Source organism: Colobus angolensis, unplaced genomic scaffold (genome assembly GCF_000951035.1).
Source record: "Colobus angolensis palliatus isolate OR3802 unplaced genomic scaffold, Cang.pa_1.0 Scaffold332, whole genome shotgun sequence".
Taxonomy (NCBI): domain Eukaryota; kingdom Metazoa; phylum Chordata; class Mammalia; order Primates; family Cercopithecidae; genus Colobus; species Colobus angolensis.
The window spans coordinates 3425648-3439507 of record NW_012116622.1 but is presented as its reverse complement, the minus strand read 5'-3'; the positions used below and the strand labels follow the sequence as shown (position 1 = coordinate 3439507).

Genomic DNA, 13860 nt, shown 5'->3' with positions numbered 1-13860 from the left:
CTACAAGGCTGTGTACAGTCTGCCTTCTGTCACATCTGATCTGATCTCATTTCCTACTCCTCCCCCACACTCATTCCTCTCTAGCTACTCTACTCCGCCCTCCTTGTTCCTTAAACACACCAGACTCCCATCCTGAGGGCCTTTGCCTTTGTTCCTGCTGCCTAGATTACTCTCCCTCCCACAGGATATGGACGCTGCTCACTCCTGCTCCTTCTTCAGAACTTCTTTGGCTGTCTATCCAAAATTAGAGGCTCTCTGTCTCAATCCTTGTGTTTCTCCGTAGCACTTGACACTATCTAACTTATCTCCGTTTTACTTATTATCTTATTGTCTCTTTCCTTCACTAGAATTTGAGCTTTATGATGGCAGGATTTTTTTTTTTTTGAGTTTTAGTAATTATTCTCAGCATCTAATGGTGTTTAACGTATATTAGGGCTTCATTAATATTTGTGAAATTGAATAGGAATCCCTTGTAACCTCTTTAATTGAATACATTCAGTTATGAGGCAGAGAGCTTTTGTGTTGAGGGACTGTTGTTAGTGGATATTAGTGAGGATGACAGTCTATTAAAAGGGGTTTTTGAGAAGGGCCAGAAACCAGTAAATTTTGTGAAAGGGCTTATTCCTCTTTGCATCAGCTTCCATAATGTGTTTGCCTGTAATGTTGATGTGCATAAAAGCCATCATAGTCTTTGACATCCTTTTCACTAACAAATTAAAGGTAAGCCATGGGAGTCTGTTGTGCCAGGAAAAACAACTCCTGGTAACCACTTTCCTATATATGTCTTTCCAGGAGTTCCACAGAGAGAGTATAAATGCTAATTCTTTACCTCATACCTCACTGCTTTTCATCTGACATCACGGTGTGAAATAACCAAGGGAAGGATATGGTGGTAGTGATGGGAGTGCTGTCTTTCTTGAATCTGAGCCAGAAACCTTCCATAGGAAAGGGATGTGATTCTCGACAACACTGATTTGAAAACTTACCAAGCTTTCCAGCTTAATCTTCTACCATATACATTTACCTTCAGTTTCAGTGACATTACACCAACCTAAAGTTTCTCAAGCACGTAATTGTATTCAAGCCTGGAATGTCCCACTCAGCCTTGTGACCAGTGCCAGTGCTAAAAGCTCTACTAAAACATTAAGAGTTAAGTGTAAGGAAATAATATTACTGCATTTTTCTATGGTGTATACCTAAATTGGAAACAAAAATACAATTTAGCATTTTATATTTAGTATTACCTGGAACTTCTAAAAGTTATAAATGACTAATTGACTCTTTATTAATAAATCTAATGTTCAGAGATCTAGGTATATATAGGCTATTACCATTTAAAGATGCAGCTTCTTGGGTACTAAGTATTTCCTAGATATTTCTAGTTAGGTGTCTTTCAATTTACTCTTTAGATTCAAGAGCTGTTTTATATCATTCAAGTTGATATGCTCAGTCTTAAAACCTGATTGCTTTACCTTTTCTTAGTTTAACAGATACACGTTTTTTAGTATGTAATGTTAGCTCCCTATGTAGACTAAAGCTGGAGGGAAAGTGTTAGAGATTTTTCAGATGCAGTGAGCCAAGACCACGCCATTGTACTCCAGCCTGGATGACAGAGTGAGACTCTGTCTCAAAAAAAAAGAATATTTAAGCACATAGTTAGAACTTAGCTAATAACGTCACATTGCATGGTTCTTTAATGGTAGAATCAAAATAGTAAATAAATGTGTACTTCTTAAATTCCTAACACTATTAAGAAGTATTTTTATCTTTAATTAACTTATTTTAATCTCATTGTAAGAGAGAGGAGTTTCCTGGAATAATTCAGTTACAAATTTTTTTTGTGGGCACATAATAATTGTATGTATTTGTGGAGTACATGAGGTGTTTTGATATAAACGTACAATATGTAATGATCAAATCAGGATAATTGGGATATCCATCATCTCAAATATTTATCCTTTTTTTGTATGTGTTGGGAAGATTTCAAATCCATTTCTCTAGTTATTTTGAAATACATAACAAATTATTGTTAACTACAGTTGCCCTATTGTGCTACAGAACATTAGATCTTATTCCTACTACCTATCTGTATTTTTTGTACCCAGGAATAATCAAATTTTTGTTAAGGTTTTAAATGTGAAGGTTGAGATGACTTTAAAGCAAATATATATATGAAAAGCTGTTTTTCACAGTAAGTCATGTTTAATGTTTTCTAGACAACATAACATTGAAAATTAATGACTTTAAGAAGTAAGGGAAAGTGTAACCATAGGGATCACACTGTTGAACACAGTTAAATAAATATGACAGCTGCTAAACAATGTGAGAAGTTTGTTCAGAGTGACTGAGGTCCCAACTAATTTTTACTTGGGATTCTGAACATTATAATACTATTTTTAAAAACTTAATTCTGTGAATTACAAAACTAGTATTTATAGGTAATTTTAACAATTCTAGATTTCCAGGTTTATCTAAAAGGATAAGAAAAACTCTTCAATAATGCCATTACAAATAAACTTATTATTTACAGTTCATATTTTTGTTAAAGATATGAAAAAACTTACCATTTTCCGTACTTTCCTTACTGCTGTGATCTCTTGGGCAGTGTGCTTTAAATAACAGATTGTTCAGTTTTTGAAATATTGGTAGTGATAACTATCTTTATTGAGGACAGATAGTGTGCTTAGTACAGCACAGAACATGCTGCACACTTCCTGACAGAAAGAAATCAGAAAGTTCAAGTAACTGATAATTTGGATAAGCTAAATGAATAAAAGCAAATGAACTCTAGTCAGCAAGGGCAGTGGAGTACATTTAGAAATAAAAATATTAACATATTAGTGGTTGAAACTGATGTTCATACAACTAATAATGATGGTTATGGATTAAGTAGTCCCCCCATCCCTCAATTTATATGTAGTCATAGTGCTGCATACCTCAGGATGTGACTTTATTTAGAAATAGGGTCATTGTAGCTGTAATTAGCTAAGATAAAACCATGGTCAGGAGCGGTGGCTTATGCCTGTAATCTCAGCACTTTGGAAGGCCAAGGCAGATGGATCACCTGAGATTAGGAGTTCGAGACCAGCATGACCAACATGGTGAAACCCTGTCTCTACTAAAAATACAAAAATTAGCTGAACATGGTGGTGCATGCCTGTAATCCCAGCTACTCTGGAGGCAGAGGCAGGAGAATTGCTTGAACTTGGGGGGTGGAGGTTGCAGTGAGCCAAGATCGCACCATTGTACTCCAGCCTGGTCAACAAGAGCGAAACTCTGTCTAAAAAAAAAAAAAAGATGAGGTTATGCTGGAGTAGGCTGGGCCCCTAATCCAATATGACTGGTGTCCTTATAAAAAGGGGAAATTGAAACATAGAGAGAATGTCCTGTAAACTTGAAGATGACTGTCCATAAACCAAGGAGAGAGGCCTACCTGGAACACAGCTTTCCGTCCCAGCCTTTAGAAGGAACCAACCCTCCCAACACTTTTTCAGACTAATAGCCTCTAGAACTTTGAGGCAATAAATTATCTTGTAGTACTTGATTATAAGAGCCCTGGGAAACTAATGTGATGGTTTTATAAGAGTACCAATTTATTCTGTATAGAGTATAACAAAAAAGGATATAAGGGAGAATGTATTGAAATGAAAATTTAATGTGTCACTTAAGATACATATGAATGAAAATGAGGTAAAGACGGACATCAGAAGGGTCAGAGATATAAAGTGGTTGAATGGAAGACAGGCAAAGAAGATCCAACGTGCATGTAATTGAAATAGCTAAAGAAGTAGTATTTGAACCAAATACATATTTAAAGCTATTATCCAAGAAAACTTTATAGTAGAAATAAGAAAAGACCTAAATCAACATCTCAAAAGGGGCCCACTGTGTCCCTGGGAAAACTGACTTAGCATGATCAACCCCAAGACATGTGGTAAAGTTATTAGACTTTAAAGACAGAAAATATCTTCAGAACCTCTAGGAAAAAGAACAAGTTACTTAATGGCTGAGAAAATTAGTCTGCCATCAGACTTCTCAAAAGTAGCATATAAAAGCAAGGCAAAAGTGGAGCACCATTTTCAAGAAACTCAAGGAAAGAAAGTGTGAGCCAAGGATTTTATATCTAGTTGTTCTTCAAGTATCCAGTCTATAAAGAAAAACAGTTTGAAACATGTAAAAACTCAGGGAATACTGTGCCCATGAGACCATCCTGAGGAATCAGTTAGAGCAGTGGTCCTCAAAGTGGGGTCCCCAGACCAGCAACTTCAGCAGCACTGGGGAACTTATTAGAAATGCATATTTTCAGGCCCACCCCAGACTTGCTGAGTGAGAAACTTTGGGATGGAGTCCATCACTGTGTGTTTTAGCAAGCCCTGCAGGCCATTCTGATGCATACCTTATAAGAAGATCTTCCAGCCAAGGAATGATTGAGGAAACTTTGGCAGAGAACTGATAGTGAATGTTGATATTGACTGCAGCTATAGGTCTGAGAAATGAGTAGAGACGTAATTTGAAGAACAGTATGAAAAACATCCCTATGTATTGTCAAAGTAGAAAGAATACAACTAAAAATGAGAAAATAAGGAACAGAGAAAGGAAAAAGTAGAATTAAATTAATTGTGGTATAGGTAATAGGTAGAAGTCAGAGAGTACCACTTAAAACAGTCAAACAAGATAGTAAAAAATTAAATAAGAAAAAAAGATGATTAAAGGTGTCATAAAAAGTATAATGGCAAAGAAACCACTAGAACAATTCAATTAAATGTAATATATAATCCTGGATGGAAGAAAAAATTGCTAAGAGGAATTTGTTGGTATAACTGATGAAAGTGGAATTGGAATGTAGATTAAATAAAGTACTACATCAATGTTAACCTGAATTTGATAACTTAATATGAATATTTAAGAGAATATTATTGTTCTCAGGAAATACACACTGAAAAAGTGGTAAAGGGCAAATTTTGATACTGAAATTTTAAATATTGGAATGACTTTGTAATTTTCTTCAAATATTTAAAAATGTGATTACTATTTACCTGTACAGTATGATTCGAAGCTAAGCAGAGATGAAAATATATTTGATCATTCACATTTCTCATGGTGTAATTCTATGATCATTTACTATAAATCTCCTGTGGATAACGCAGAAAAAGTTTTGCATTGAATACTTAAGCTTTCACCTTGCACTGCATATTCCAAACAGCATATCCAGCAAATAAATTTAGTTGCTTCTTTTTAAATGTACTAAAACTCAGGGTGTTAGTATGAACTAACTTTGGATGGAAATAGTAAAGATGAGTACAAATGGTATTTGCTAATATTTTAAAATTCATTTATACCAGCTTTATCCAAATTTTTTAAGCAATAGTGAAGTACTTTGTTTTTCTTTTTTAAAGAGATGGATGTAATGAGGCCTTTGATAAATGAGCAGAATTTTGATGGGACATCAGATGAAGAACATGAGCAAGAGCTTCTGCCTGTTCAGAAGCATTACCAACTTGATGATCAAGAGGGCATTTCGTAAGTGTTATGGTTTATAAGTCTCCTTTTCTTTTAATTCAGTATGTATTTTGTAATCTGCAGGGAAGACATTCTATTACATTACAAGACACAAATGTAAGACATAGTCTTCACCTTCAATGAGTTTATAGTCTATTTGGGAAAGAAATGCATTTAAATCACAGAGCAGTGTATAGGAATTACTGCAGTGATGATGCGTAACAAATGCTAGGGATCTTGAAAGAAGGGAGATCTGATTAAGTGGAACAAGAATGTTAAGAGAAGTGATGTCTGAAATGATCAGGAGGTAGTAAATGCTTCTTTATGCTGAAACAAAGTCATGGAGGTAGGAAAGCAAACCTTTTTTGAGATTTTGTCATCATTAATAGATTCGAGTAACTTCTCATTCTAATGATAGTTTAATGGTTAAGCAAAGTAATACACAATTGATCAGAAAAGAAGAATATAAACTAAAAAAATATTTAGGTAAACATTTTTGTTTGATAAGTTTAAACTTTTTGCTCTTCATTTTTGTTTCAACTTATTTCTTCCTGGTGAAGAGACTTCCTTCAGATGCCTCTGGAAACTACTTTTAGGTCAAATCCCTTAGGGAATTCATAGTATCTAAAAATTAATCAATGTTTATCTTACCTGTTGATGCATATAGTTTTTAAACTTGTATTTTTTAAAATTAACTTCTTAGGTTGACAATCATAGATCAAATATGTTTAGTGTCATGGTTACATAGGTAGTGTCAATACATTGCTTTGTTACTAGCCAAATACTCAACATTGTTTTGAAAATCATAGCAGCAAAATATCTTATGAGAAAATTACTTTTTAAAAAAAGTTTATTGCTTTACTGTGTACAAAACCACACTATAAAGAGGATGCCTTTAGCCTTTTTAATTTAATTTTTTACTATCTTGTTTGGCAGATATTTAACTTAACTATCTCATTTAATATCCACAATAACTCTTGTTATTCTGCTGTTAATTAGCAAAGATAGGACTTGAACCAAGTATGACTTCTGGCCCAGTGGTGGGATGGAAATGTTATTTGGTTCCTTGCCTAGATTAATTTTCAGTTCCCATCTAGTACTAAAACCATGATCATGTTATAATAGATTTTGTTCTAAAATATTTAAGTCTTACAACTTTTACTTTTCAGATTTGTACAAACTCTTATGCACCTTCTTAAAGGAAATATTGGAACTGGCCTTTTAGGACTTCCATTGGCAATAAAAAATGCAGGCATAGTGGTAAGACCTATCTTTGTCATCACCAGTTAAGATACAGTTATCAGTCTCATTTATAGCAACCTAATGTCTGACCTAGTCAAATATAACCTGGTAAGGTGATGTTTAGATGATCATTTAGATGTTGTCTTGAAAAAATTGTGTCAACTGTGATAATGATATCTAACAAAAAATACTAATTACTTTATTCATTTCTACTTCATTACTTATTTGTAATATTTAGCCAAGTAAAGCCACAAACCTAAAACAGTCTTTGATTTTTCCAGGTATAGTTATATCTTATTATTATTTTGGATTTTCAGGAATTGAATTTAGCAGTGTAATCATAGCAACAAATATATTTATAGATCAAATTATTGTTAATGTGACATTGTATAGTTTTTTAGAGTCAAATATACAGTTTTCAGAATTTAAATAATAGTTAAGAAAAGTTGATCGGGTGTGGTGGCTCATGCCTGTAATCCCAGCACTCTGGGAGGCCGAGGTGGGCGGATCACGAGGTCAGAAGATTGAGACCATCCTGGCTAAAACGGTGAAACCCCGTCTCTACTGAAAAATACAAAAAATTAGCCGAGTGTGATGGCGGACGCCTGTAGTCCCAGCTACTTGGGAGGCTGAGGCAGGAGAATGGCATGAAACCAGGAGGTGGAGTTTACAGTGAGCCAAGATCGTGCCACTGCACTCCAGCCTGGACGACAGAGCGAGACTCTGTCTCAAAAAAAAAAAGAAAAATAATAAAATAACTTTTAAAAACCAACATGTAAAGCATTGTTAGAGGCAGCTATTGTAATTTTTTTTTTTTTTTTGAGACGGAGTCTCGCTCTGTCGCCCGGGCTGGAGTACAGTGGCCGGATCTCAGCTCACTGCAAGCTCCGCCTCCCGGGTTTAGGCCATTCTCCTGTCTCAGCCTCCCGAGTAGCTGGGACTACAGGCGCCCGCCACCTCCCCCGGCTAGTTTTTTTTCTGTATTTTTTAGTAGAGACGGGGTTTCACAGTGTTAGCCAGGATGGTCTCGGTCTCCTGACCTCGTGATCCGCGCGTCTCGGCCTCCCAAAGTGCTGGGATTACAGGCTTGAGCCACCGCGCCCGGTCTAGCTGTTGTAATTATTATAATTACAGAGATCTTTGTTAAGGGAGAAACCCATTTATGACGTAATAAAATCATATTTAACCTTTTTTGAATAGACCAGTTTCTAAAAACAGTTTTAACTATCTCTGCATTTGACTGTTTTTTCCCCCCAATTTAGATGATAAAAACTTTTGATTATAAAAATAAACTTTCGCAGTATTTTGGTTGTATCTTGATAATTATTAGCATCACTTTAATTTTAGTAAATAGATATTTAAAATATTTTATTTACTACTTTTTGAAATAATTATTTTCTAAGCATGGTTTCAGACACATAGTAAGTACCCAACAAGCAGTCTGTAGAAGTAAATTGCTCGGAGTCTCCGTTTGACATTGTGCTTTTTAGGGATTTCAATAATGATGCATGGTTGTGTATAATTATAACGGTGGGTCACTGATAGTTGTAGACTTGCCATCTGATATTCAATATGATCTTGTGTTCTATCCTACTTTGTTATCTATGCTCCATATTCGTAGGTTTGAGTAGCTAATAAGATGGAATTATACATTTTTGTCTTAAATATTACTTGAAATTCTTTCTGCATCAAGTTTATTAGTTTTCCCTTATGCAATGACTAATCATTTTGCCCAACAAATATTTATTCAGTGCACATGAAAAATCCATTGAATCATTGCTTATGAGATTACTCAATTTCTGTTAAATATTTAAACCTTATACATTTTTTTCCCCACAGCTTGGACCAATCAGCCTTGTGTTTATAGGAATTATTTCTGTTCACTGTATGCACATATTGGTACGTTGCAGTCACTTTCTGTGTCTGAGGTAAATGTGGATTTGTTAAGCCTATTTATTTTAAAGCTATCTTTTTATTTAGAGCGTCAGATAGTCTTATATTCTACTGTGCTTTGTATTTCCTTTAAGCTCTGATGTAGATACATCTAAGGTAATGAATATGGAAGAGGGTAGCATTTCATATGATTTAAATCTGGTTAGAATCTATTTATTTTTAAAAGGTAGCCTTATTAGTGAAATAGTATGGTTTCTCAGTATAAATGGAAAAAATTAGAAAAGATATATAGAGGCAATGGCGACAGTGGTGTGACTTTCAGCTATAGCATAATGGTCTTCAATGTGTTAGTAATTCTGTTTTGATTATAATGCCTTTGGTGCTCTCTGCTGATGTATGGGTTAGTAGATAGTCAACAACATAATATTACTTTTCTTTATTTTTGTATCATGAAATACTTCTACTGGACAGTAGACCATATGTATTCTAGTAGCCTAATGTCAAATCTTGACTCTTTTTTGTTGTTATTACATACTGTTAAAACTTTGGGCAAATCATTTATGAGCTTTATATAACAATGTATACTTGGGGGAAAAAAAGAGAGAGTGGAGAAATAATACCTACCTCATGGGAAGATTAAATGAGATAGTTTATGTGAAAATGTATTGTGCAGCCTTGCACAGATGTATTATTAATTAATGCTATTCTAAGAATGGAATAATTTAGACATGAATAATGTAGTTGATGTTTTAGGCATTTGAAATATTTACATTAATAAAGCACAAATATTAAGTTACAAATTATTATAAGTTATGTGCTAAAGTTTCATAAACTTTAGCAGTAGATAAAATTAGTATGCTGGTAAAAAGGACAGATTTAAATTTTTAAAACTTTATGAGGCATGCTTTAAAAATATGAAGATCTTAACATTTTGATAACTCATCTGTCAGTGTATAGCCTTGCATTTATTAATTCCTATGTATTTTATGTTTATTTCAAGAGGTGGTTTTATGGACCAACTTAAAGTTTTTCTTTTTTCCTTTGTATGTATGTCATTAAATTACAGGTTTAAAAAGTCAACATTAGGTTATAGTGACACCGTGAGCTTTGCTATGGAAGTGAGTCCTTGGAGTTGTCTTCAGAAGCAAGCAGCATGGGGACGGTAAGTACTTACTCTGTTATTAATATGTGATTGTTAAAAATTATATTAATTTTAAGTATTTTAATCTAACAAGATATATAAATAAAAATATGATAAAGCTGGAAAATAGACATATGTAACCCTTAAACAGACTTGAGTTCTAATCTGAACTTGACCATTTTTCAGTTTTCTAACCTTGATCAAATTATTTATCATTGTGGTTTGGTTTTCTCACTATGAAATGAGTTTATAGTAATACCCATTTCACAGGATCATTATGGTAGATGAAATAAAATGGTATTTATAAAGCATGACCTGCTCAGATAATGACATAATCATGTTCATTAATTTTTTAAATAAAGGAAAACAAGAAAAATGTTGTAGTCTCATTATTTCAAATGAAGTTGTAGTATTTAGTTATATGCTTATCTGAGATATGGATATATTTTAGCATAACCTTATTTTATTGTCTTGTTATTTAAATGTAACTTTATTATTGGTGGCTCTGCCTAATCAAAGTCAGATGAATACAGGACTAGAAAAATAAGGAAGCATAAGCAGTCAGCAAAGTGCTACCTGTTGTACAGACGACATGTGAGATGGGAATTAAAAGAAGAACAGTGTTAGAGTAGTTTATAGTTAAGTATGGCCTTTCTGGAGATTTCAGGAACTTAGATTTGGTATGGGCTGCTTAGAGTTCCTGATATGCTGAGTAGGAGAATATATGCTGTAATAAAATGTTTTAAAACTTTTGAAAAGAGAAATAAAATATATTGACATTTCAGTAGCTCTTATGGATGCTTATTTGTGGATATCTTTTTTCAGGAGTGTGGTTGACTTTTTTCTGGTGATAACACAGCTGGGATTCTGTAGTGTTTATATTGTCTTCTTAGCTGAAAATGTGAAACAAGTAAGTATTTTTCTTCAGTTAGTGAAATCATTTTCTTCTAAAGCCCTAGTTGTGGCTTCATATTTCTTCTGTGGAAGCCATGGTTGAATTTGAAAATGTGTTCCCTTTCATAAATGATCTTCCTTTACAGATTTTCCTTTAGTCTTTTGCAATTTGGATTTCTGCTGTAATTGTTGATTTTACTGTTTTGCTATAATACTGATAATGCTTGTTTTCTCAGATCAGAATATGACATAATTTACTGATTTCTTAGCTATGTGAAACTTAGATCTCAAAAGCATATACAGAGATGCTTTGGAAGCATATTCTTTACATTGACATTCTGTAAAGAACTATATAAGGCTTTAGCCAGTAGCCTAAAAAATCAAATAAAAATAGCATTCATTATTAAAATCCAGTAATTATAGCCATTGTGTAAAAAGATACTGTGTCCAAAAATGAACAGCTTTCTATAGTTCTTTCAGAAACTTTCTCATATTATGAAGGTTTGCTTTAAGAAGAAGTGGTGTGCAGTCTTGGAAGAGATTGACAGTGTATTTGGACAAATGTGGAAAGCACTGAAATAAAAAATCCCTCCATCAAAACAATACTATAAAGCACTTTTCTTTATGACTGGTGTCATTATTCCTACATTATCCTCTGCTCTTCTTTAATCATTATTTTAATCAGTAATGTTTATTGATTATCCACATGTCCATGGTACAGTAAACATTTTACCTAGTAATATATAGGATTGTCTTCTAGATATTTTTATGCAAAATGATGAAGTGAGTATGTTTTCTAAAGAACTTATGTTTGTGTAGGTTCTTGTGCATTTGTGTGTATTTGACTCTCTTTTCTAAGTATAGACTATGCTTCATTTCACTGAGAATTGGCAAACTTTCTGTAGAGGGCCAGATAATAAATATTTTCTGCTTTGCAGGCCATATAGTCTCTGTTGTAACTACTCAGTTCAACCATAGGCAACAATATGTAAACAAATAGATATGGCTGTATTTAGGTAAAATTTTATTTGCAAATATAGGTGGCCTACAGACCGTAGTTTTTTAACCTCTGATTTAGACTATCCCTATATGCTGTATTTGAGCCATTCACTTAGATTTTTGTGTTGGAAGAAGTCATTGAGTCAAACCCTCTTTTATAAAAGAATTTATAGCTAGTTAGAAATTGGGGCTTGGATTTCTGGTCAGTTTTCTTTCCAGCGTACCATGTCTCAGCATCTACAAAAGTTTTGTTTACATCTGGAACCTTAAATGTCTGGAAACTTAAATGTCACCTGTTCTGTGAAACCTTTCGTAACTGTTCCTTCCATGCTTTCCTTTTCTTTATCTCTTGCCAGAATTTATTGGTTTTTCTCGTGGCTTCTGTGTGACTTTTTTTTTTTTTTTGAGACAGAGTCTCGCTCTGTCGCCCAGACTGGAGTGCAGTGGCCGGATCTCAGCTCACTGCAAGCTCCGCCTCCTGGGTTTATGCCATTCTCCTGCCTCAGCCTCCCGAGTAGCTGGGACTACAGGTGCCCGCCACCTCGCCTGGCTAGTTGTTTGTATTTTTTAGTAGAGATGGGGTTTCACCGTGTTAGCCAGGATGGTCTTGATCTCCTGACCTTGTGATCCGCCCGTCTCAGCCTCCCAAAGTGCTGGGATTACAGGCTTGAGCCACCACACCTGGCCTTCTGTGTCACTTTTAAAAATAGCCTTGATCATGCTGTACTGAAGTTAATTTACAAGTTATTTTTCACCAGTAGACAGCAAGCTCCATGAAGGAAGGGACTCCCATATCCCTTGTATTCATCACTGTAAACTAGCATCTAAGAGTGCCTGGCTTATCAGTACCCAATATGGTTATTGGCTCTGAAGGAAAATGAACTCCCTGCACTGGGAGAGATTATACCTTTTTCATGTCTTTATTTGTCAGACCTAGTACTGTACCTGGTTGATTGCACAAGTGTCAGTAAAACTTTCTGGACTGAAAGGGTTTAATCCTTTTGTTTGATTTCTGCAGTGATGGTCTCTGCTACTTTTCTTGCTCCCACCCTGTGCAAACACCCATTTTTCCCATTTTCTCTGTCAACTTTTCTCTTTCAGCACCTACATGATTGTTTTAGCTTGGTTTCTCACTTTCACAGCTATTTTCCTGTGTCTATAAAAGGAATGATGTCCTTAGGGTTTTCAAGGTAAGCGATCATATCGTCAACAAACAGGGACAGTTTGACTTCCTCTTTACCAATTTGGATGCCCTTTATTTCTTTCTCTTGTCTGATTGCTCTGGCTAGGACTTCCAGTACTATGTTGAAGAGGAGTGGTAAGAGTGGGCATCCTTGTCTTGCCCCAGTTCTCAGAGGGAATGCTTTAAACTTTTCCCCATTCAGTATTATGTTGGCTGTGTGTTTGTCATAGATGGCTTTTATTACATTATGGTATGTCCCGTGACTGATAAAACAATTCAGCAAAGTTTCTGGATACAAGATTAATGTACACAAATCAGTAGCTCTTCTTATAAACCAACAGTGACCAAGTGGAGAATCAAATCAGGAACTCAACCCCTTTTCCTTTTACAAAAGCCACAAAAAAAATTAAACTACTCTCTGGTTCCAAGATGGCTGAATAGGAACAGCTCCAGTCTACAGCTCCCAGTGTGAGCGACGCAGAAGACAGGTGATTTCTGCATTTCCAACTGAGGTACTGGGTTCATCTCACTGGGGCTTGTCGGACAGTGGATGCAGCCCATGGAGTGTGAGCCAAAGCAGGGCAGGGCATTGCCTCACCTGGGAAGCACAGGGTATCGGGAAATTCCCTTTCCTAGCCAAGGGAAGCCATGACAGATGGTACCTGGAAAATCGAGACACTCTCATCCTAATGCTGTGCTTTTCCAACGTCTTAGCAAACGGCACACTAGGAGGGAGATTATATCCCGTGCCTGGCTTGGAGGGTCCCATGCCCAAAGAGCCGTGCTCACTGCTAGCACAGCAGTCTGAGATCGAACTGCAAGGTGGCAGCAAGGCTAGGGGAGGGGCGTCCACCATTGCTGAGGCTTGAGTAGGTAAACAAAGCAGTGGGGAAGCTTGAACTGGGTGAAGCCAACTGCAGGGCAAGGAGGGCTGCCTGCCTCTGTAGACTGCACCTCTAGGGGCAAGGCATAGCTGAACAAAAGGCAGCAGAAACTTCTGCAGACTTAA

At 35.5% G+C, this 13860-nt stretch overlaps 1 protein-coding gene across 2 annotated transcripts in view; it reads left to right on the top strand.

Moving 5' to 3' along the window:
- The window catches only part of SLC36A4 (solute carrier family 36 (proton/amino acid symporter), member 4), a 57653-nt gene that overhangs the window by 5174 nt on the left and 38619 nt on the right, over window positions 1–13860 (top strand). The window contains exons 2-6 of one of the 2 annotated variants that reach the window (XM_011952092.1): window positions 5397–5520; window positions 6669–6759; window positions 8581–8640; window positions 9701–9796; window positions 10601–10685. In XM_011952092.1, the coding sequence (XP_011807482.1) occupies window positions 9747–9796; window positions 10601–10685 (135 nt within the window). In that variant the 5' untranslated portion in view covers window positions 5397–5520; window positions 6669–6759; window positions 8581–8640; window positions 9701–9746. Of the gene's footprint in view, window positions 1–5396; window positions 5521–6668; window positions 6760–8580; window positions 8670–9700; window positions 9797–10600; window positions 10686–13860 lie in introns of both variants that reach the window. The other variant, XM_011952090.1, reaches the window with a different exon arrangement.